Here is a 26002-nt window from a genome sequence, read left to right on the forward strand (position 1 = left end):
CGATTAACCTTAGCGACCGTGCAACCCCGGGCGAACGCATCCCCCAACCAAAACAGCAAGGCCACCATCCTATCATCATCCGAGCACACATCTCCCAAAGATCTCACCCACTCCTCCCATTGCCTCCATCCAGCCGCATACGACGACCACGTCGCACTGGCCAGTGAACGTTTAATCAATGCACCTGCCGCCTGGATACCAGCTCCCACAGATGACTGGGACAGTCCACCCCTGTTAACTCCGCGTCCGGGACCAGCTGCCGGAAACGATCCCACTGCGAGCGAGAAAGCGCGTCAGCAATACAATTCTCTACCCCGGGAACATGCACCGCCACCACCCATGCATTTAAACTCAAACAGGAAAGCACCAACTGACGCAACAAGCGAACCACTGGAGGGGACGACGCCGAAGTATTATTTATAGCCATCACCACCCCCAAATTGTCGCAATGAAAACGCACTTTTTTGTCCCGGAACCTGTCTCCCCAAATGGTGACCGCCACCACGATGGGAAACAGTTCGAGTAGGGCCAAGTTACGCGTCAGTCCCGCCTCCACCCATGCAACCGGCCATTTTCCCGCGCACCATTGACCTTTAAAGAACGCCCCGAACCCCACCGCCCCAGACGCGTCAGTGAACAATTCCAAATCGAAGCTATCTAACGCCCGGGACATCCAAAGAGAGCGCCCATTATACTGTGCCAGAAAATGGAGCCAGACCTGTAAATCTTCCCTGTGCTCTGCAGCCAGACGAATGAAATGATGGGGTTCCCGAACCCCCGCCGTCGCCGCTGCCAACCGCCGACAAAAAACCCTGCCCATCGGCATGATGCGGCAGGCAAAATTCAACTTCCCCAATAAGGACTGCAATTCACGTAGCGTAATTTTCCTAATCCGACACGCTCGCTCCACTACCAACCGCAAATCCCCCAACTTATCCTCCGGCAATCTGCACTCCATTGCTACGGAGTCGATAGTAATTCCCAAAAAACAAATGGTCGTCACCGGACCCTCAGTTTTTTCCACAGCCAAGGGTACACCGAACTCCCTTGACACCCAATTGACCGTCTCCAACAAATTTGCGCAAACCCCCGAACACGACGGGCCAACGCACAAGAAATCGTCGAGATAGTGAATAACTGATTCCACCCCCGCGACCTCCCTGACTACCCATTCCAAAAAAGAACTAAACACCTCAAAGTACGCGCACGACAACGAACAACCCATGGGAAGGCATCGATCAATGTAATAATCCCCTTCCCAATAACATCCCAACAACCTCTGGCTGTCCGGATGAACCGGCAACAAACGAAACGCCGCTTGAATATCAGTTTTTGCCATCAGAGCCCCTCTTCCGTAACCACGTACCAACGCTACCGCCGCATCAAACGACGTGTAGACCACAGAACAGAGATCCTGGTCAATGCCATCGTTAACCGACGCTCCCTTCGGGAAGGACAAATGCTGAATAAGCCGGAATTTGTTACCTTCTCGTTTTGGAACCACCCCTAACGGTGACACCACCAAACCTGGAACTGGGATCGTGCTAAAGGGGCCCGCCATTCTGCCCAGATCAATCTCCTTCCGGATTTTTTCCGAGACTACCCCCGCATGCTGATATGCCGACTTAAGGTTGCGCTGCGTGAAAGGGACCTCATGCAAAGGGGGCGGAATAACGAAACCGTAACCAAAACCTAAACTAATCAACCGCGCCCCCTCCTTATTGGGGTACCTACTTAGAAAGGGGGCCATCTTTATGAGTTTCACCGGAGTCTCCCCCATAACCAGACGCACCGCTGGCTCCCCCTTGTCGTTTACCCTTCTTAAAACATTTAGACGCTCCATGTGACTGCCCGCTGCAATGTGAACACGCATGCTTGAATTTACACGTCGCTCCAAATTTGCACTGCCCCTCATTGAACTGCCAACACGTCCCAAATTTTGAACCTGAGGCCTGACTACCCCCGCCGGAAGTTCCTGCTGCATTCCCGCTCCCGGGAAAGGACTGCCCCTGCTTATAAAGTGCCGTCACTTTCAACCATAAGGCTATGTCCTTATGGTCCCACCGTATATTCGGCCGCACCGCTTTCCTCTGCCGAAACTGCTCATCGTAACGAAGCCAGGCCTGGCCCCCATAAACCCGATGCGCCTCCCCCACCGCATCCAAATAACAAAACAAGCCGGAACAATTATCTGGCGCCTTTTCCCCAATAACGCTCGCCAAAATTGCAAAAGCCTGCATCCAATTGACGAACGTTTTTGGAATCAACCTGTACCGTCTCTTTTCTTCCTCATCCTTTTTTGTTTCATCCCGCTTCACCTTATCTAAATTAAACTTCTCCAGCGGAAGCAAGGAAAAAATCTCCACATACTCGTCCTTCCAAATCCTTTCCTTTACCTCCTGCTTTAAATGCGCCCCTAACGGGCCCTCATAACAAACATAAACCTCCCCGCGCGCACGATCATCAAGACGCACCCTATCAACCTCCTTTGGCGAGTCTGTTTGAACCGCCGCCGCCACTGCCACCGCTGCCCCGGCATTCAACCCCCCACCGTTTTGACGAACCGGAGCGCTTCCAACACTGCCCCCCCACACCGCGGCCGGCGCCACACCTGACGATTCTTGGGAAGGGGAACCACCTAGCCGCCCCACTAACACTTTTAAACATCCCACTAACTCCGCCAAACTATCCCCCGCACCCGCCTGTAGCGACGGGACCCCCGACTCCGCCGCGACGCCCACCGCCTCGACACCCTCTACACCGATACCCGACATCAATAAAGCTGGAAATGGTAACGTAGGTGTCAACTCACCAGGCTGCCCAGGGGCTGTGAACCCGTCAGCCGGACCCCCATGTCCACGTGGAGAGGCCCGCCGCTCACCGTCCTCCAATGCTCCGGACTCCCTCTGGCGCTGTCCGCATTGGCAATGTGTGCACGGGGAATTCCGATTTTCGTCTGAGTAAAGGGGGGGTGACATCGCATCATCCAATTGGCCGAGGTCCAGTTCATGCCTCATCCGTCCCGCTGAACCAGCTCCAAGCTGTTCCGTCCCTGGCACTCCAACCACCGACCTCATCCTGCGACCTCTGGTCGTTTCCACCTCGACGACACCATGAGCCGACCCTCTGGCTGGCACATCACCATGCAGGGTCGCCGTTGCCCTTCCGCCACGTGCTGAAGAAGGAGAGGATGTGACCGGAAGTGAAGGCCGCGTCCTCCTCGCCGCTGCCGCCGGGCGCTGCCGCGTTTTGGGATTCCTCCCAGGACCAGACGAAAGAGCAGCAGCAGGCCGCCCTGGGGTCTGGCCTGCAGGGTCCACTGATGGGCTCCTCTTGCGCCGCCGCGCCCGCGGGATGTCTTCAGGACTCAGCCTTGCGGGCGGGCGCGAGCGCCTCGTGCTGCGCGTCACGCCGGGAGTGCCAGCCCTGGCCTGAGTCATGGGGGAAACGGGCTCTCCTCTTCTCCTGCCCGACCCCCTGGTACGCCGGTCCTGTACCTCGGCCTGCTCCAGCAGCCCCGCGACCGCCGGCATGACAGAGCGCTCCCCGCTTGCTCCAGCCGACTCTGCTCGCTCCTGGACCGGAGCGCCCGATTGTCCCTGCAGCAGCGTCGCCACTCGTGCTCCGAGCCATCCAGGACCCTGAGAGGCTGCCGCGGCCCGCAACAGCTCCATAGCCTCCTCATCAGACGCAGCAGGGGTAACAAACATGTTCCTGCTCCTGTGTCCTGGCGAAGAGAGGGAGAGCACAAACAGGAAACAGGTACATCCCCTTCAATCCCCACCCCTTCTCACTCAAGCCCTCCTGCTGTCCCCCCCCCCTTTCCTCTCATAGGCCAGCCAACTCTGTGTCCCTCCCATCTATTTTAGTCATGGAGGCCTTCCCTTATTCCTTTTTTCTTCTTTCAGTACGGCCTCTTCTTTAAAGACAGCTCTTACATGGTCACCTGTATAAAAGACTCCTGTCCACAGACTAAATTAATCAGTCTGACTCTAACCTCTACAACATGGGCAAGACCAAAGAGCTTTCTAAGGATGTCAGGGACAAGATCATAGACCTGCACAAGGCTGGAATGGGCTACAAAACCATAAGTAAGACGCTGGGTGAGAAGGAGACAACTGTTGGTGCAATAGTAAGAAAATGGAAGACATACAAAATGACTCTCAATCGACATCGATCTGAGGCTCCATGCAAAATCTCACCTCGTGGGGTATCCTTGATCCTGAGGAAGGTGAGAGCTCAGCCGAAAACTACACAGGGGGAACTTGTTAATGATCTCAAGGCAGCTGGGACCACAGTCACCAAGAAAACCATTGGTAACACATTACGCCGTAATGGATTAAAATCCTGCAGTGCCCGCAAGGTCCCCCTGCTCAAGAAGGCACATGTACAGGCCCGTCTGAAGTTTGCAAATGAACATCTGGATGATTCTGAGAGTGATTGGGAGAAGGTGCTGTGGTCAGATGAGACTAAAATTGAGCTCTTTGGCATTAACTCAACTCGCCGTGTTTGGAGGAAGAGAAATGCTGCCTATGACCCAAAGAACACCGTCCCCACTGTCAAGCATGGAGGTGGAAACATTATGTTTTGGGGGTGTTTCTCTGCTAAGGGCACAGGACTACTTCACCGCATCAATGGGAGAATGGATGGAGCCAAGTACCGTCAAATCCTGAGTGACAACCTCCTTCCCTCCACCAGGACATTAAAAATGGCTCGTGGCTGGGTCTTCCAGCACGACAATTACCTAAAACATACAGCCAAGGCAAGAAAGGAGTGGCTCAAAAAGAAGCACATTAAGGTCATGGAGTGGCCTAGCCAGTCTCCAGACCTTAATCCCATCGAAAACTTATGGAGGGAGCTGAAGATCCGAGTTGCCAAGCGACAGCCTCGAAATCTTAATGATTTACAGATGATCTGCAAAGAGGAGTGGGCCAAAATTCCATCTAACATGTGTGCAAACCTCATCATCAACTACAAAAAAGTCTGACTGCTGTGCTTGCCAACAAGGGTTTTGCCACCAAGTATTAAGTCTTGTTTGCCAAAGTGATCAAATACTTATTTCTCTGTGCACAATGCAAATAAATATATAATTTTGACAATGTGATTTTCTGTGTTTTTTTTATATAATCTCTCACTGGTAAAATTAACCTAGCCTAAAAATTCTAGACTGTTCATGGCTTTGACAGTGGGCAAACTTACAAAATCAGCAAGGGATCAAATACTTATTTCCTTCACTGTATGTACCTATACACTGGGGCCAAAGGGATGTCTTGTATGTGCTGAATATTTAGGGGACACTGGAGTCGGACGTCTACCCCGTATACCCATTTGCCATTTAGTTCAATGCTTCTTCATCAACTGTACTTATTGATGAGTTGCTGTAACATGGTCTGCTAAGCACGTACCTCTTTGCCATAGCACACACACTTATTAAGACCTCTCTTGCACAGACACATATGGTAGTCACAGCCTTTTGCTATATACTCCTTGTAAAAAAGGTCAAGTTTGTCTTTTTAGCAGACAAAAATATGTTTTGCTGAAACAAAAACCTTGTCACGGCGTAAAAAAGTCCAATTGTTGTTTCTTTCGAAAACGGTCACATAAAAAGAGTGGAAAAATATTTACCCGTCTCCAGTGTAGGGGACCAGTGGCCGTCTTACTGCTGTAGCCACTTTAGGACTAGAATCAATGTCTGAAGCACTCTCGAAAATAATAAATTAAATGGAAAACTTTTTTTTTTTACTAGAGCTTCCATTTAATGCTAGTGAACTACTCAACTAGCAATTCCCCAAATAAAGAGTTATAATTGGACTAAGTAGGGGGATCATTGTAACAATACAAATGAAGAGCAAAATTTGGCCTGATCAGAGGAAGGATCTTCTAGGATCCCCAGTGATCAGTTCTAATCAGTGGGGGAATCTGGCAGCAAGGGTTCGAATCTCCCCCAGAGCCACTACCAGCAGGGGAACGTCCTTGTAATGCATGGACATGCACCAATTTCACCACAGCCGCCTTGTAAATTTACCAGACTATGGACTCCACCTAGAGGTGCCCACTGTCTGACGGATTTCAATGGCAATGGCAGGGAATTTGCAATTACTCGTAGTCCTGTGTGTATATTAACAAATCGGTCCTGCTGTTAATGGGAGCGATTCTGATTATAACAACTTAGAAAATTGTTATATACGGGAAGGTTCACACCTGCGTTCGTCTTTCCGCTGTTCTGCTCCATCAGAGAAACAGCACAGCGAAAATACCGGAAGCGGTGGTTCCGTTGAACAACTGAAACATTTACTTTAATGGGCTCTGTCGGCGTGTTCATGGTTTTACCGGAAACTAACAGGCCCTAAGGCATTAATCCTTCACTTGAAAGATCTGCGCTCCTCAGGTTGTAGTGTATGATGTCATGGAGGAGGAATTTCAAGCAAAGGCAGTAGTTGAGCGATTGCAGGATCTCAGTTTCTTAACAAACCATTATATCAATTACACTGCAATTATTAGACTGGATACACGCGTATTATTAGGCTCGGTTAACCCATTGAGATTTTCTCCCCAATCGGAGTAAAGTCTCCATCATTTAATATTGGGATGAACATCTGAGCTGGTCATTGACATACGGAGATAATTTACTAGGACGGGAACTATTTTTCACCCAAAAAAAAATCATAATAGCAAAATGTATCTGCTATTCTCCATAATGGGGTCTACAGTAACACCACGCTACATTCACTGCCAGAATTTACACAACATATTATCTATAGACATTAACAAATGACTCAGACAGGCAAACGTAAGCGTTTCTCTACATTACACAGAAGCAGCGGCACGTTGTATATAGAGGAGTTCAGGATCATTATTCATTAGAAATAATCAATAAAATGATCACACGAAGTCTTCATGACATAAATCGGCATGAAAATACAAATAATTACCGAGCCTATTAGACAACTCTCATCATCAAAAATGAGGACATGTCTTGTCTGTTATAATTACAAGATCACATAAGGGTATATTGAACAGCGGCGGTATATATTACAATGAACGCAGGTTTAACATAAACACTATAATCTCCCTCATCAACATCTGATGCATCCATAGAGACAAAACAACATCTTACCTATTGTCGAGATATGGGAAGGATGAAATTCGTTGTCTGTGAATCTGCAGAGCAAACATGTTTTTCCAACCCCAGAGTCCCCAATGAGAAGTAATCTGAATAGAACATCATATTGTTTGGCCATTGTGTGTCTGCTAGCAGCCTGTGCACATAGACAGTGAGTAGCAGGGATGGGAGGAGGCTGGAGTCAATCAGGAGGCTCCCTGCTCTCCATCCATTGCCGATGCTTCTCCTTAAAGGGATTATCCTTGGAGCCTCTCCTTAAATCTTAATGAGAAGCAGGATGTAGATGATTCCTGCTTCTAGGAAATCTATTAAAAAAAAAAATACACAGAGCCTTGTGTGAAATGCCCAGATGGTGGAGCAAAATGGTCTTGGAGGAGGAGGCAGCAGCAGCAGCCAGGCTCCACCTTATGCAGTAGACTGGATTAGGAGAGGCTGATGTGTACACCTAGAGCTCATACAGACAGAAAAGCTGGGTGTGTGTGGAGGAATGGCCAGACAGGTGGACTGATGATGTAGATCAGTAATCGCTTGCCAGCAGGTGGTACTGGGCTGTCTATTTCCTGGTCACACATTCCTGCTTTTTGCTTCATACGTTTCAATGACCGATAGAAATAGAGAACCCGTCAGTCCTGTTTGACAGGGTTAGAAATTTGGTAAAATGATATCGTTTAGACAATCGTATAAAGAAATAGTCACTATGGATTGCAAATATATTTTCTTTAATTTTGCACTGGGTCTGGGAATCCTATACATAACATAGCTTTCTGAAAGCGACTGTACTGTATATATAGCATTTTGCTGAAATATGTTGATATTTTTAAGTTTGCCCCTGCAGAAAAAATAATTTTAAAAAGGATTTTCTGCTGACTTTAGGCTGCTTTCTACCTCTTCAGATTACACGGCAGACCTATAGGATTTTAGATGTTAGACAATTCTAAGCTTATCAGATATATATAGAATTATAGAATAGCTAGAACTATTCAATTCATTCTAACACGGTTAGTCGCCAGTTCTACTGACTGATGTTAGGAAATAATGAACATTTAATGTCTGGAATAGCGTTCCCATTGAGTTACAACTGGACATCTCTTCTGGGGTAGAAGCTAAGAATCAGATGATTATTGCAACCTCCTCTGACCTTACACCCCTATACAATAATTTGATTTCTTTTTAGCAGACAAAAGCCCTACCACCTTGTCACCTTAAAACATTTTATGACGTGTCTAGAACTATGTACAGGTCATGTTACTGTTAAGCTATGCCTCTAACCCTGCCCAATCCCCACCCATTTTCTGTCCAGACACACCCAGCACCCATAGTGCCTTCCCACAATACAATGCCCCCACAGCACCTCCCCACAGTATAATGCCCCCATAGAGCCTTTCCACAATAGATTGCCCCCATAACACCTACCCACTTTATAGTGCCCCCCACATACACATTAAAATGCCCGAGTAGTGCCCCCCACAACATTATAATGACCCATAGTGCACCCCACACTGTACAATGCAGCATAGTGCCCCTTACACAGTATAATGTCCCATAGTGCCTCCCCACAGTATAATGCCTCCATAGTGCCCCCCACAATGTATAATGCAGCAAAGTGCCACCCACGCAGTATATACTATGTGGAGTCACTATGGGGATATTAATGTGCCCATAGTGCTTCCACACACTGTATCATGTCCCATAGTGTCTCCCCAAACACAAAATATAGCCACACATTGCCTCCTAAAAATAAAAAAAATACCCAGCCCGTTCCCATGACAAATGGAGGAGATTCCTTTGCTCCCCCGGTCTGTGCTATAAGTGGCTTTGCACAGACAGGCGCGATGACATCATTGCATCGTGCCTGTCTGCGCCAAACAGTTCACAGCAGGCGCTACATAGTGAATGGTGGAGCAGGGAGCTTACGGCTCCCTGTTCCATCATGAGGACGCAGATACAGTTGAATCCGGGACATGCTGCTGGCCACCCGGGACAGCTGTACACCTCCCAGAATCTGTGACTGTCCTGCTGGATCTAGAATGATTGGGAGGCTTGTCTTTGACCACCACTGAGGGTTGGAACGTCTTTCCCTTTTGTTCAGAGCTCAATTGTCCCTTCTTCCTACATGACTTACTAGAAGAAATCCAATGGTCACAGGTCAGGTTCGGGTTTATTTGATAGGGAGATGGAATAAGCCAATTCCAGACATCTCTGGCTCCGCTTACCTCTAGGGAACCGAAGGTATATGGCCAGTTTAGCCATGCATTATATGACTCGGTTACTGGGGAGGTTACATTTTTGCACAAGAGACTCCACCAATCTTGATCCGGCCCTGCCAGAAGCCGAGGTAGGGCTCGTCCACACGTAGCCGTATTGTTGCATTTTTTTCCGTCTGGAATTGCGGTTAGAAAATACGCAGCAGAATACAGTAGCAAAAAAGTGGGTGAAATATAACAAACGGTGCGTAAAAATTCCAAGCAGAAATTGACCTGCGGTGAGTATTTTTCGAACCACAACATGTCAAATCCTGCTGCGGAGAGTGGACTGAATTGCTTTGTTTTTCAGAGGAGACGTCACCATCTCCAAGCATTGTGAAACGCAGCAAAATACGCACCATTTTCTGCAGTCAGAAATGCAGAAAATGGTGTGTTTTTGCCGCAGAGGAGAGTTTCCTACTTTCAACAAAATTGCTGCAGAAATGTTCTGCAGCAATTCCGTTACATGTGGACAAGCCCTAAGTAAGACCTTATATAGCCTTTTAACGTCAGTGGAAATGAATGCATTTCCAAGATATCCACTGCTTACAGTGCAAGTCCCTGTGGTCCTCCAGTGCTACGTGAATATGGCTTCCAGCTTTACGTAAGAGAGGGAGGCTTCTAAGCAGGGCCCGCGTCATTTGCTAAACAAGCCCTATATGACCAGTAGTTGTCTGAAAGCTATAGTGGAACGAATACAGTGCTGAATATTAAATGCAGCAGTATTGCAGCAGGCTTAGGCCCCATGCACAGGACCATACCCGTAATCGTGGCCCACGATTGCGGGCACGCCTGTCAGCTGATGGCTGCCCGCATTTTCGGGCTGTTCTCCCATACAAAGTATGGGAGCATGGCCCGTAAAACTCGGAAAAACGGACATGCCCCATAATTCCCGGCACAGTTCTACGGCACAGACACCCATCCGTAGCGATAGGGAAAGGTGTCCGCGGCAAATAGAACAGAATGGGTCTGTAAAACCGTGGACCGTGTTATGGTCCACGGTTTTACGGTCGTGTGTATGGGGCCTTAGTGCTCTTTACTTAATTTTAATGCTATATTTCTACATTATTTACAAATATCTTTGTAACTATCTGATCATCTAAGACCATGTTTAGTACATTGCAGCTTCTAGTTTTCATCAGTTCAATAAGTGACTAGTGGAAACCATATCCAGAATAACTTTGAGTCTGTGCCAGAGATAATGTAAATGTGTTAGATAAAGATAGAGGTGACAAACCATTTTATACAGTTCTTTCCTTCAATGTAGTGAAGGTGGAACAGACAGCCATTGAAAAGAAAACCGCAAATTGAGATGCAGCTACAAAGTTATTACAGGAAATAAATGATATTAGCACAAAGTTTAATAAAACACGCAGATATAATACATAGAAATAGACTGACCTTTATGCTGGCATTAGTCACTTATCTCCCTGGCAACAAGTGCAACCCGCTTCCATGGGAATCAATGAAGAGATCATAGATTTAAAGGGAATCGCCAAGCAAAAATTTCAATATTATATTATCCCTCCCACCCCACTAAATCTAATTTACAAAGAGTCCCATGAAGCGAGAATCCTCTACAGAAGAGAGTATCATTTATACAGATAGTAGCATAGGGCTGGGTTCCCACGAGCCGGTTACGCTGCAAAAAAACGACACAGCCTACCCGACCTCGAAGCTGCAGCACGTTCTATTTGAAAAAACGCACATTGTGGTGCGGTTTTTCGGGCTGGAATTTCCGCTTCGGTAAGTAGCGTAGAACTAATGATTAAAAAAAAAACACCCATACTTACCTAGGCCATTGTCATGGTGACGCATCACTGCTTTGCCGTCCGGTCCGGCCTCCCTGGATGATGCTACAGCTCATGTGACCGCTGCAGCCTGTGATTGGCTGCAGCAGTCACATGGGATGAAACGTCATCCCAGGAGGCCGGACTAGAGGAAGAAGCAGAGAGTTCTGGGTAAGTATGAATTTGAATTTTTTTTTGAGTTGCGTTTTTTGCGGCTGAATCGCTCTGTTGTGGGTTTTGCATCCCCATTGGGGATTCAATGGGGAAAGCTCGCAACACAAAAGCAACAAAAACGCAGCATAAATTGACATGCTACGGATTTAAATTCTGCACCGCGTTTTTTCCACAGCGAGGGCATGAGATTTTCAAAATCTCATCCACTTTGCTGCTACTGTAAATGCTGCAGAATTTCCGCAGCGTTTACACTACATGGGAAACTGGCCTAAGAGTATTGTTACAGAGGTCCAGTTGTTGAGCCAGTGCATCCCCATTCACTTGAATACGGATAAGCTGCAATACCAGAAACAGCCTATCGAAAAGCGTGGCACTGTTTCTAGGAAATATAGGAGACACTTTTTTTCTAATCTTGTCCTGGACATTCCCGCAGCATAGGTCATGCTGTACAGCTGCACACCAAGCAGAGGTCTTCTCCAGAGCCAGGGGGTCCTTTTCAGGGTGAATACTCCTGTAGGGCCTGTTTAGATGTATGCCCAACCACTGGGGCTGACTGCACCGCTATTACACTGCTGCTTTATTAGCCATAAGATAATTACACTATCTCAGGCTGGATTCACACGAGGTCATTACGTCCGTAATTGACGGATGTATTTCGGCCGCAAGTCCCGGACTGAACACACTGCAGGGAGCCGGGCTCCTAGCATCATACTTATGTACGATGCTAGGAGTCCCTGCCTCGCTGCCGGACAACTGTCCCGTACTGTAATCATGATTACAGTATGCTTACGGGAAGGTGCCCAGGCCGTTGAAAAATATAGAACATGTCCTATTTTAGGCCTTAATTACGGCACGGGCAGCCCCTTAGAAGTCTATGGGGCTCCCGTAATTACGGGTGACTACGTGTGTGCACCCGTAATTACGGGAGCGTTGCTAGGCGACGTCAGTGGATAGTCGCTGTCCAGGGTGCTGAAAGAGTTAAACGATCAGCAGTAACTCTTTCAGCACCCTGGACAGTGACTTCCGATCACAATATAGATACTTACCGAGAACTCCCTGCTTCTTCCTCCAGTCCGGCCTCCTGGGATGACGTTACAGCCCATGTGACTGCTGCAGCCAATCACAGGCCAATCACAGGCTGCAGCGGTCACATGGACTGCCGCATTATTCAGGGAGGTCGGGATGGATGTCGAAAGAGGGACGCGTCACCAAGACAACGGCCGGATAAGTATGAATTTCTTTTACTTTTAACTCGGAAAGGGCTGCCCCTTCTCTCTATCCTGCACTGATAGAGAGAAGGGGCCGCCGATTAGTGCAGTGCAATTTTGCATCGAAAACGTGCCCGTAAATACGGGTGGAATACTGGTGACACCGGACCCGTATTTACGGGCACGGGTCCGTTAATACTGGTGCAATACGGGTCGAATACGTGTGACCAAGGACCCGTATTTACGGGAGGGAAAAAATACGTTCGTGTGCATGAGGCCTAATTTGTAGCTTTTACACGGCAAAATCCTAAGGGTATGTTCACACGCAGTGCTTTCAGGTGTATTTCGGGGGGTTTACGCCTCGAAAAACGCCTGAAAAAACGGAAGCTGAACGCCTACAAACATCTGCCCATTGAAATCAATGGGAAAAACAGCATTTATTTCTTACGGTCGTCTTTTTACGCTGCTGTTTTAAAAAACGGAGCGTAAAAAGATGCTCTGTAAAAAGAAGTAGCATGTCACTTCTTGAGGCGTTTTTGGAGCTGATTTTCCATTGAACACTATGGTAAACGCCTCAAAAAACGCCTCAAACTAAGCCTGAGGCTATGTTCACACTGAGTTTTTTTGCAGGCGGAATTTCTGCCTCAAAATTCAGTTTTGAAGTCAATGAGAGGTCAGAGGCGTAAACGCCCGAAGATAGGGCATGTCCCCCGCCTCCCATTGAAATCAATGGGAGGCATTTTCAAGCCGTTTTTGACGAGTTTTGCGGCACAGTTTCCGCGTCAAAAAACTTGTCAAAAAACTTTGTGTGAACTTAGCCTGAAAAGAAGCTCCAAATAGAAGCTTCATTTTCAGCTTCAAAAACGCCTGAAAATCAGAGGCTGTTTTCTCTGAAAACAGCTCCGTATTTTCAGACGTTTTTGGTTAAGCGTGTGAACATACCCCTACTTCTTTTTACGGAGCGTCTGTTTTAAAAAACGGAGCTTAAATAGAGGCGTAAAAAGACGCCCCGTATGAACTAAATGCTGTTTTTCCAATTGATTTCAATGGGCAGATGTTTGTAGGCGTTCAGCTTCCGTTTTTTCAGGCGTTTTTCGAGGCATAAATGCCCTGAAATATGCCTGAAACCACAACGTGTGAACATACCCGCCCTGTTCACACAGAAATTTTTGCGTGACAAAAACTGCGGCAAAAAGCGGCCAAAATTTACTCCCATTGATTTCAATGGGAGGTGGAGGCGTTTTTTATTACCGCGAGCAAAAAAAACGCTCGTTGTAAAAAGAAGCGGCATGCCCTATCTTGAGGCGTTTTCCGCCTCAAAAACCCCATTGAAATCAATGGGAGACGGAAATAAACACGTGTTTTGATGCGTTGTTTTGCCACGATTTTTGACGCGTTGTATGACGCGTTTTCTGGCAAAAAACGCTTGCGGTTATTCCATCTTTCTGTTGAAGAGATAGCTAAAAAAAAGCCTAAAAACGCGTCTAAAATCGCGTCAAAAAAATGCGAATTTTCTGCCTGCAAAGAACTCTGTGTGAACATACCCAGTTGAGAGCATTTACTTTAACCACAAAGAAGGTGACTCAACACAAAGTTGAATGAATTGCTGGTTTCCTTTACTGCTTTATCTGCGATGTGTGAATTGAGCCTTTAAAATAAGTTGCGCAGAGTGGAACTTAAAAGCCACACCCCTTTCTTCAAACAATAAAAAAAAAAATAGGTATCTGAAAAAGTGACAGGGGTTTTAAAAAACATGGTGTTATAAACATCGTTCTTTTCAACGCTATTACACCAGAAAGCTTGTATAATTGGTCACATTAATCAATGTGTCCCGATTTTGGAAATACTAACACTAATATAATCTGTCTTGATGATAACCCAATAAATAAAATTCCCAAAGAAGAACGTGAGGCGCTTAGTTTCGACAAGAAGTAACTTTTACATCTAACCAATAGAGGGCGCTCTAAGCTAAAACAGCGTCTCTCCCCTGCCACTCTGACAGATGGGCGTGGCTTTGTTCGCTGTTTGACTTATTCATACCCTGCAGAGCCACCGTAGTTGACAGTGTTACCGATAGTAGGCGTGCAGTCTGCCAGTCATGGCGGAGTACAGCGAAGCTCCGCTGCGGTGTACACGGGAGAACCACGCTGTTGAGCGGCTAAAGGATGACTTCAACCCTACGGAGACCTCGGTGGAGCAGGTAGGGGCACGGTCTCTGGGGCAGTTGGTGATCGCTGCAGTGTCCTGTGTAACTTTACACACCTCCTATAGCCGCTCATTACTTCTCGTGTGTTCATAGATATCGGCTTCTTGCCGTATATGACACTTCTTCATACAATGTCCGGTCACGTTACTTTGTCATGTTTGTGGTTGTCTGACAGGTGTTTGTCACTTCACCCACTTCCTGCAGGTGTAATAAGTGATGGTCCAGTATAGTGTAGGATCGTGTCCGGTAAGGGCGCAGTCACACACGGCAGATTTTGTTGCAGCAATTCATGCACCTGCTCCAGAAATAAACCCCATTCCGATGAATGGAGCTAATTTTTAGTTGCAGAAAACGTATGCAATAAAATCCGCCTTGTGTGACTGCATCCTAAAGTGACTAGACTGGCAACGATGCAGATGTGGCGGTCCGCAGAGGGCGCAGGACTGGCTGACACGGGGAATTACCAAACGTGTCTGGTCACATGACACAACAGCCATCAAAGATCTATAAGGACTTCAAAACACAACAATATGTTTTCCTAAGGACGTGTTCACACAGTATTCAGTTGAGGCAAAAAAAATTAGACGCCGAATCTGCTGCCAAAATCAGAACGTTTTGTAGGCTGATTTTGATGCTTTTTTTTTTTGCTTCCTATTAATTTGAATAGAAGTTGACCGTATGTATGAACTACAGCGCTGATTCTCAGTGAAAACAATGAGGCAAAATAGAAGCCTTTCCTACACTCTAATTACGACACTAGAAAATCGTCAAAATTAGCGTGCAAAAAATGGAGTGTGGACTAAGGCCTCATACACACGACCGTAGACGTGTGCACGGCCGTGACTTTCGGGTCGGAAGGCCACGGAGTGTGACCCGCGGGCCGCTCCGAATCGCGGGCCCTGCACATGGCTGCGTGCATTAATTTCCATGAGCCTGGACCGCGGAACACGTCCGTATTAAGACATGTCCATTATTTTTGCGGTGGAAACCACGGTCATGTGCATATGCCCATTGAAATGAATGGTGCCACAATTCACCCGCAGAATTTCGACCCGCAAAAATACGTTTGTGTGCATGAGGCCTAAGGATTCTTAGTAAGGCCTCATGCCCACGACCGTAGTGTTTTTCTGGTCTTCCTGGACCGTGGTCTGATTTTTGCGGTTGAAATGTCAGTGCATTTGTGTGTCGGCAAAATGCGGATCATATAAAAAAAAATGCACGGAAAACAATGATACTGACTTCCTGCCGTCGCTTAGCAACACTTTAGCAAATTACGGATGTCACACGGAGGTGTATCCGCAGTTTCCACGGGCCCATAGACTTCTATGGGCAACTCTGTAGCGAATTTGCTGGCCATAATGAGACATGTCCTGAGTTTCGGCAGCTCATGTTTGCGGTCCTGAAAGGAACAGCGAAAACCACGGTCGTGTGCATGGTGCCATAGGAATGAAATGCGGACGCAAAAGCAAGTTTGTGTGCATGAGGCCTAAAGCCCCATTCACATGAACGTGCTTTTGTGGCCGAAAATCCACAGGAGTATTGTGGCCCCATTCATTCCTATGGGGCCATGCACACGACCGTGGCTTCCACGGTCCGCGCATGGCCCAGGAGCCCGGACCGCAGAAAGAACAGACATGTCTTATTACGGCCGTGGCTCGTAGGAAATAATGGACGCGGCCATGTGCACGGCCCGCCATTTGCAGGCGGTTCGCGGGTGTCACTCGCCGGCCGACCCGAAAATCACGGCCGTGTGCATGAGGCCTAAGGGCTCCGTCACACGAGCGTAGCCCACCTCGGACGTAAAAAACTGCAGTTTTCCACGTCTGAATTTCAGATGTTTTGAAACAACGGTCGTCTGAATGGCCAAATTGAAATGCATGAGTCCATGTGACAGCTCATGTGCATGAGGTCTAAGGCCTCGTTCACACTGAGTTTTTTTGCAGGAGGAAAGTTCTGCCTCAAAATTCCGTTTGGGATTTTGAGGCAGATTTTGTCCTTCCTGCACGCCGTTTGCCGTGTTTTTCGTCGCGCCAATTGAGTGCTACGGGCAAAAAAACTCAGCGAAATATGCTTTCTCTGCCTCCCGTTGATGTCAATGGGAGGTCAGAGGCGTAAACACGTGAAGATAGGTCATGTCGCTTATTTTTACCGCGATGCGGTTTTTCTGCTCGCGCCAAAAAACCGCCTCCCATTGAAATCAATGGGAGGCATTTTCGGGCGTTTTTTGACGAGTTTTGCGTAGCGGCTTCCGCGCCAAAAAACTCGTCAAAAAACTCTGTGTGAACAGGGCCTAAGGGTGCAGTCACACGCAGCAGATTTTGTTAGACGTTTTTGCAACTAAAAATCTATTCCATTCATCCGAACTGAACTTGCAGAAATCCATTCACCTGCGCAGAAACCTCCGATGAATGGAATGGATTTTTAGTCGCAGAGATTTCTGCAGCAAAATGTGCCACATGTGACTTCACCCTTAGGGTATTTCTGGCGAAAACAGCTCCTGAATTTCAGACGTTTTGACAAGTGCATGCGTTTTTCACGGCGTCTTTTACGGACTTAATTGGCGCTGGTTTTCATTGGAGTAAATGAAAAACGGCTCCAATTACGTCCCAAGAAGTGACATGCACTTCTTTGAGGGGGGTGTCTTATTAAAAAAAAAAAGCGCCCGTCTGCACAGAACACCGTAAGACCTATTGAATTCAATGGGCAAATGCTTGGCGGTTTTGAGACGTATTTTCGGCCGTAATTCGAGGCGTAAAACGCCTGAATTACGTCCGTAAATAGGGCGTGTGAACATACCCTAATGCAGTTGACTATATCTGATTCTCAGTGGCTGCCATCTGCTGGTGCCCCTAAGATGCCCCTACTGTTGTCCTCTGGCTTGCAAGTGCCCTTTAATTTCCCACATCAGAGGTACCGCTTCCTCCATCTATGAATAATAATAACTGTAGGGCAGGTGTCCTAGTCCTACTCGCGATATTTCGTCCATAGTGATGGGTATTATGACTGGCATGTCATTCTGATTGACTCAACACTGGCGTGACCGGTAAGTGGTGCAGAATTTTTAATTGCAAACCTAATATTTTTCACTGTAAGGCCTGATTCACACAAACGTTTTATACCTCCATGTGGTGTCCGTTTAAAAAAAAAAAAATGGACACCACACGGACCCATGCAATTCAATTAGGCTATTCAGACAGGCGTTGTTTTTCACACAGCGTTTTTCCGTTGCGTGAAACTCACTGCATGTCCTATTCTGGTCCATGTCGCCCATTGAAATCTATGGGCACGTGAAAATCGCGGATAGCACACCGATGTTATCCGTGTGCTGTCCGTGATTCACGCACCAGTTGCTAAAGAAATGCTGAGAAATAAATAAAAAAAGAATGTGCACTAACGCTGACGTGAAAAACTGATGCTTCACGGAACAAACAATGATGGTACACGGAACTCGGAACTGCAACGCGTGAAAAATGGTGCATTTTATGCCGTTGCAAAACAGGCCAGATTCACGCCAACGTGTCAAAGGAAACACTCTGAGGTCTCCTCGTTCTCAAAAAACCCTATTAACACAAATACTCAATACATGTTTGGATGTTCACCTGTTAGGCCGGATTTACACGAGCGTGCGCAAAAAACGTGGCGTTTTGCGCGCGCAAAAGGTACTTAACAGCTCCGTGTGTCAGCAGCATATGATGCGTGATTTGTCGCGCAGCCGCCATCATTATGACACTGTTTGTAAAGCATGTGGTGATTTTCTGTTTTCATTCATACTTTTTACTGCTGTTGCGCGAATCACGCGCAAGTGCTTCCGTGTGCTGCGTGTGATTTTTTTCACGCACCCATTGACTACAATGGGTGCGCGATGCGCGAACGGCGCACAAATATAGGCCACACGCTGCGTGAAACTCACGGACAGTCTGCACGGCCCCATAGACTAACATAGGTCCGTGCGTGGCGCGTGAAAATCACACGCGTTGCACGGACCTATTATGCGTTCATCTGAATGCGCCAAAAGATACACCATATCGATGTATATAAACGGAAAGGTGTTTCCTGTCACCCATGGTTTGGTATATACAGCTTTTTCTGGGGTCATTAACCCCCGCTACCTGTTCTGTAGTACAGCGGGGTCAATTCCACTTTCCAGTAAGGGGACTGGGAAACCTCTTTATCAGATTTGGAAAGCAATATTTTCTTTCACCCCAGGGAGAGAGAGAAAAAATATAGCTTTCCAAAAACTGTTTATACCAATATACAATTTCTGGATACTTAGGTGACTATCTCTGGTACTAAGGTAACATACGGAGCTTTTCACCAAGCCTACTGATCGCAACACTTTGGTTCAATATGAGCGTTGTCATCCGAGAAAAATTATAGATTCCTTACCGTTCAGTCAAATGTTGCGTTTCAGAAAGATAATTGATCAGGAGGAAAAGGTGGATCCTACTTTAACCCTTTAATGACCAGGCCATTTTGCGTGTTAATGACCAAGGATTCTTTTTTTGTTTTATCACGGTCGCATTCCAAGAGTCGTAAAATTTTTTTTTCATTCCGTCAACTTAGCCGTATAAGGGGTTGTATTTTGTAATTGTACCATTTTTAGATGCTTCTAATATATCGATTTAACTTTATTTTAGGAGAGAATTGAAAATAAGCAGCTATTCCAGGATTGATTTTCACGTTATAAATTTATGCCCTTTACTATGCAGCGTAAATAACATGTTAACTTTATTCTATGGGTCGGCACGACTACGGGGATACCAAATATGTAAAGGTTTTATAGGTTTTCCTACGTTTGCACAATAAAAACTCTTTTAGAAAAAAATTACTTGTTTTTGCATCACCGCATTCCAAGAGGCGTAACTTTTTTTTTTTTTTCCTTCAATGTGGCCGTATGTGGGCTTGATTTTTGCGGGCCAATGTGTCGTTTTCATTAGTGCTATTTTGGGGTACATAGGACTTATAGATTAACTTTTTATTTAATTTTTTTATGGGGGGAATGGGAGAAAAGAGAATTTTGCCGTTGTCTTTTTTGGACGCCGTTCATCCGGTGGTTTAATTAATGTGTTCATTTTATTGTTCAAGTTGTTACGATCGCGGGGATACCATATATGTGTATGTGAATGGTTTTGGCACTTTTACTAAAGAAAACTACTTTTATTTGATTTTGACTGTAAATTTATTTTATTTTTTTCCACAAACTTAACTGCTTTGTATTTTTTTTTGTCCCCTATACTAAATATAGTATACCAAAGCATTATTGCCTGTCACTGTAAAACTGACAGGCAATCTATTAGGCCGCGCCTGCGCAAACTAGCAGCTGCAGAGGACAGATATAGCCGTCTTTCGGCGTTAACAGGTTAAGGATCATGATCAACATTTTTTTTGCAAAGAGCATATCCGCAACGAATTGTGGACAAACATAAAAATAGGATAAATCAATACACGAGGGAACAGGCGTTACATAAGAACCGTAAAAAGGATGGCGTGCCCTTTGTCTCTGCCTATAATGGTTTGAGCCAGGAGATAGGCAATATTATCAGACATCATTGGCCAATAGTAAGGGATGGGCATGGAGAGATTAAACCGTTTAACATCTGCCCCTTATGTCCTACAGATGTCCCAGCAATATAAAGGATAGATTAGTTAAGACTGATATTGAGAATAATGCTGGAATGCGACAATTTTATATTTGAAACCTCAAAAAATTGGGAGCTTTCCGTGTCTAGGATGCATTAACTGCGCATTCATATAAAAAGCTAGTGTTTTTGTACATCCACATACTGGACAGAATTTTAAAATCAAACCTTTCGTGACTTGTAGTTCAGATTGGATAATATATGTGATTTGTTGCCCTTGCAATCTTTTCTACGTTGGAGAAACAATGTGTGACATGAAGACATTCCTCAATAACCATAGGTATACTTACTATACGGAAGGAAAGAAAAGATCTACCGGTTCCCAAACGTTTTTTCAAAAAAAGCACATGGTGAACGTGATCTTCGGTTCATGATTATTGACCATGTACCGGTTCTAAAATGTGGAGGTGATTGGCTCACTGCTCTAAAAAATCATGTATTAGGCTGGGTTCGCACGAGCACATTAACGTCCGTAATGGACGGAAAGTATTTTGGCCGCAAGTCCCGGACCGAACTCAGTGCAGGGAGCCGGGCTCCTAGCATCATAGTTATGTACGACGCTAGGAGTCCCTGCCTCTCTGCAGGACAACTGTCCCGTACTGTAATCATGTTTTCAGTACGGGACAGTAGTTCCACGGAGAGGCAGGGACTCCTAGCGTCGTACATAACTATGATGCTAGGAGCCCGGCTCCCTGCACTGAGTTCGGTCCGGGACTTGCGGCCAAAATACTTTCCGTCCATTACGGGCGTTAATGTGCTCGTGTGAATCCAGCCTTAGAGTGGATCTTTAGATTAGACACATTGAGACCAAAAAGGTCTCAATGTGGATGTTCAAGTGTCCAGATAATTATTATATATATATTTTTTTTTTTATATATATATAGCTTTGCTTGTATGGGGAGTTTGCTCTCGATCCTCACTAATTTTCTGCCGACGTACGATGGAATAAAATTGTGATAAGGTGAAAGTCATTTTAATTCATTTTTCTTCTCACTCTCTTTTCTACATATACTGAATTGGGATGAGCCACACACCATCTAAGAACAACAGACATTCAATAATATCAATTTGTAAATGTATCAATTGATATTTTTATATGAATACAGTATTGATTTTCCTTTAAAGGGGGTTGTCCGAGATACCAACATATTTTCAAAAACCCCTTTAATGAATGTAATTTATAAATGTAAATACATTGGTAATATACTTACATTTTCCAAAGTGACCCAGTTACCAGATCCTGCCGTGGGGAACTTGACGGGTGACGTCACTCTCTGCACTGGCTCTGCCGCTTTGTTCTTGAATTCTTTGCCGGGTATACGACGTGTCACGTGGTGTATATCGGCTTGTTCTGCTTCAGTCCGTAACCCGCATTCGCTGTCACTGCTGTTCTCGCGGTCCCTGCTGTTATCGAGATAACATCAGGGGCCGCGCATGTGCGTTACAACAGCACAAGCCGATATACACCACGTGACATGTGACGTGTCGTCTACCCGGCAAAGAATTCAAGATCAACAAAGCGGCAGAGCCAGAGCAGAGAGTGACGTCACCCTTAAGTTCCCCACGGCAGGATCTGGAAACGGGGCCACTTTGGAAAATGTAAGTATATTACAAATGTATTTACATTTATAAATTACATGCATTAAAGGGGTTTTTGAAAATATGATGGCATCTCGGACAACCCCCTTTAATGTCTGTCAATGATCAACAGTCTTGATGAATTGCCTCTAGTTAATAGGTCCAGTTTCTACAAAATAAGTATATAACTCCTATCGTTTTTTTGAATTGATATATATTTGACCGTTATCCCTACAATGGATAACCACCACACGAAAGTGAAGATGGTATGCCATATTAGACATGGAGCTTGTCTGACATACTACATTATATATGTGGCTAGGATGACAATGACCCGGTCTGCAACTTACGAATGTTTCTTGGAGTTAATACAATTTTGGTCTCATGACTCAATTGACAGAACTTGTCAGAGTCGGATTGTGGCATATTCTTCTAGAATATAGTGTGCGGAACACTCAATGTACAAGCGCTGTTACAATGTGAGGCTTTGTTGCGGAGACGGGTCTAGCCCGCTTTTGATAGGCCATCGTAGATAGTGGACATTGTAACGTGAGATGCCGCTTTTTGATTGGCCTTTCCTTCTATGACATGTTACGCATGTGCTGTTGACTGTTGCAGATGCTGGAAGATCATAGATAATCATTAGCGGAATTATTTCCAATATGTGTCCGTGGTTCGGAGATTGGTGAGTGGCCATGAACTCCTCCTCTTCATGAATATGTATATTGATGCTTTTCAATTGGTATATGATACAGTTTTTTTTAAATTCCACATTGGATTCTATGTTTGTAATAATGTTACACAATGTTCTGCACGTATTCTGTGTGTTTTATTAGCCAAATGTTGGCCTTATTTGTATGTTTTTATACTGATCACTGCTGAATATGCAATATTCACACATGGGTATAAAACCCTGCTTTGCACGTATCACTTGGTCCTGTGAGGACTGAAACCTAGCCTGTTATTGGACATGGAATAATAAACCACATCTTTATTTCAAACCAAACTTTGGAGTGCTGCGATCATTTATAAATATATCCATAAGATGGTGTGGATCAAGGTCAGGACCGCATAGCATCCGCCATTTTGCTACGAAGTGCTCTATCTATTTATATATATATATATATATATATATATATATATATATATATATATATATATATATATATATATATATTTGTTTTACAAGGCAGGGTCAGGAGAGAGATGCGGGTCCCACCACTGAGACCTGCACCTATCAGACATTTGTGGTATATCCTGTGGATATGCTATAAATGTGTCACGTGTGTAATATTTTATTTTTTGCAGAAAAAAGTTGAGAGTTCAGTGGGCGCCATATTCACTGCAGTCAAAACTCATCAAGGAGCCATCCAGTAAGTAATGCAATTTATTACATTGTTTACCAGTCTAATAGTCCTTCTCTTCTTTCCCCTGTGGATTTCCAGGAAGGGTCAGAGTTTTTTATTTTTTCAGTCCAAATATACTACCAGTCATTGAAAAAACACAATTTCTGGAAAAAAAAAAATGCTCTGTATAAGGCCAGCTTCACACATCGTGTATGTTTTGCGGAATTTCGATAGTAATGCAAACCGAAGCTATGGTTTCCCGTTGCTGGGTTCCTCAGATGGAAAGGTCTGACGGAAACCGAACGCTGATACACCCATATGCGAACATACTTTTGTCAGTACGTTATGCCTGTGCCTAATAGGCACAGACATCCGTGTCGAAGATTCACAGTGAGAAAGTGGAAACGAAGGGGGTAGGAGCGCTCATATGAGCGCTGCGGCCCCTTTAAAACAGCTCTGAGTTTACTATATTTATGTTGTTGTCTCCCAAAAACAAGACGGACCGTCAGCTCACTGAAGGATCAGCTAAGGCTCTGTTCACAACTGCGTACGGGTTTTCCGTTCTGCTCCGTCGTAGAACAACAACAAAAAAACGTTCATGGGTTCCATCGTGCTTCAATCATGGTGTCCGTTGTTTTGCTGGACAAAATAACACTGGTATTTTGACAGGCAAAAAGAATAGAAACGGCAATGGAAGTCTCTAGCGGAGCCTCAGACGCAGATGTGAACAGAGCCTTATGTGCTGTCCATAGAAGTCTATGCAGAGGGAAGGGGGAGGAGGAAGCAGGAGCAGAGTGCTATCATGTGTGTTTTTTCAGTTAGGCTCCTCAGAGACCACGGAGAATTATCAGTTTTCACCTCTGCAGGCTCCATCTCTAATAAATGCAGGATACAAGGCCATATAATGTTCATAAATATCTTTATTCCTCATGTACCCACCACATATTATTCTGAAAGGTTAGTATGGGAATCCATCCTCATGAAAAAGTGTGAGGGGGACTGATACAAAAACTACTTTTTTTGTTTTTAAGTTAATATGGACTAATTGCAAATATCGAGAGGAACAACTAATATCAAGTTTCCTCTCATTCTGATTAAAGGAGTTTTCCCATCTTGGACATGTATGGTATGTCCCCTGGTATATCCATAAATGGGCAATAGATGTGGGTGTCTCCTATCTCTAGAAAAGGGCCCCCTGACTGACGAGGTGTTCGGGAGTATGAAAACGGCCAGGCTTGCTGAGCTACGCTGTGTCCGCAACTCGCATAGAAGTGAATGGCAGTTACGAAAACAGCATTTCACGGCGAGCTACAGTGTTTCCTGTTATGGAAACTGTGTACTCCTGACCACCTAGTCAGTTTGGCCAGAGAGCAAGAGAAGGTAGGACGTAGGTTAGGGGGAAATAGATGTGCATCCGACCTCTGGAACCTGCACTTATTGGACATTTTATGGCCTATACTGTAATAAATGTCCAAGATGGGGAATACCCCCTTTAAGGCCAGTTTTACACAAAGTTTTGAGTGTCATTTCTCCTTGTGGTATGTTTTTATTTCAAGTTTTTTGGGGGCCACAAGAGTGTTTACATACACCAATCAGATCCCATCTCTCATTTTCCTTTTGGGATGTGAAATCTGGTTGCTTTGGGCAAGTACTCTACTCTTCCATGACACTAATTTTGATGATCTATCCTGTTTTGGTTTGTAGCGGTTTTGTTTGTTTTTTTTTAGCTCAGCAGCATCAAAAATCAGCGTTCTCTAGGTATGGCATTTTTTCTGTGGCTTTTTTTTTTCTCTATAGGCTTCTCAATAGAATTAAAAATGCCAGGAAAACACCTGTACAACAGGACACTTAAAGGGGTTGTCCAAGCTCTGAGCTGATATTTATACTGATGACCTATCCTGGAACCCGCACCAATCGGCTGTTCCGGAAGCTATGCAGGATCGGTGCCGGAAGCAATAGGCTCTGGTCAAGCTATAGTGGCCGTACTGCAGCTCTGCTCCTATTTGAGTGAATGTGAGCAGCGCTGCAGTAACCCAGCATGGAGGCTATACAATGTAATCTGCTTCCGGCACCTACCCCTGCCTAGCTTCCAGCGCTCAAAGGCGGCTGAAACAGCTGATTGGGGGGTGCGGGGTCCAGGTGTCGCACCCCTGTGCTCATACACTGATGACCTATTCTGTGGAAAGGTCATCAGTATAAAAAACCGCTCTGAGCCTGGACAACCCCTTTAAATCAAAAATGCATGTAGAAATGCCAGAAAAAACATACCAATATCCTGTGTGGAGAATTTAAGAAAATTATACGTAAACCCGGCAAAGAATCGTAATGTACCTTGCGCTTTTCATTTTGAGAAACCTTTCACCTTTCAGACTCTGGCTATCCATGTATTACAAGGACGACCATTCATCTGAAAGGCTACCATGAAATACTACATTTCCCCTTCAGCAGCGGTGGGGGTGTTTGGTTATGGTACGGTGGTCATATTGTGAAGTGGTATTATTTGGTCACTATTTGACTATAATTTAGACATATGCAGTGCACTTGCGAAACTGGCTTAAGTGCAACACATACATATGGTAGAAATTGTTAAGCTTTGTGCACCGAAGTAACCCCCCCCCCCCCCCCCCCCCCCCTGCAAAATGACCTATTCCTGTTGCAAACCGTGCCCTATGTGTTTTCAAAATCTACCAATGGC

The 26002-nt window shown here is 45.5% G+C and overlaps 2 protein-coding genes across 5 annotated transcripts in view; one reads left to right on the top strand and one right to left on the bottom strand.

Moving 5' to 3' along the window:
- RAB15 (RAB15, member RAS oncogene family) overlaps positions 1 to 14767 on the bottom strand; it is a 77944-nt gene extending 63177 nt beyond the window's left edge. Inside the window, exon 1 of one of the 2 annotated variants that reach the window (XM_075844693.1) lies at positions 14610 to 14767. Coding sequence is in view for 1 of the 2 variants with exons in the window: in XM_075844692.1 (XP_075700807.1) it covers positions 7118 to 7241 (124 nt within the window). In the remaining variant the exon portion in view is untranslated. Of the gene's footprint in view, positions 1 to 7117; positions 7538 to 14609 lie in introns of those variants that run through there. The other variant, XM_075844692.1, reaches the window with a different exon arrangement.
- Positions 14580 to 26002, top strand: part of FNTB (farnesyltransferase, CAAX box, subunit beta) — a 40451-nt gene continuing 29028 nt past the window's right edge. The window contains exons 1-2 of one of the 3 annotated variants that reach the window (XM_075844691.1): positions 14580 to 14738; positions 23270 to 23334. In XM_075844691.1, the coding sequence (XP_075700806.1) occupies positions 14637 to 14738; positions 23270 to 23334 (167 nt within the window). In that variant the 5' untranslated portion in view covers positions 14580 to 14636. The remainder of the gene's footprint in view (positions 14739 to 23269; positions 23335 to 26002) is intronic. The other 2 variants (XM_075844689.1, XM_075844690.1) reach the window with 2 other exon arrangements.

The sequence above is a fragment of the Rhinoderma darwinii genome, chromosome 12, assembly GCF_050947455.1.
Source record: "Rhinoderma darwinii isolate aRhiDar2 chromosome 12, aRhiDar2.hap1, whole genome shotgun sequence".
NCBI classification, from domain to species: Eukaryota; Metazoa; Chordata; class Amphibia; order Anura; family Rhinodermatidae; genus Rhinoderma; species Rhinoderma darwinii.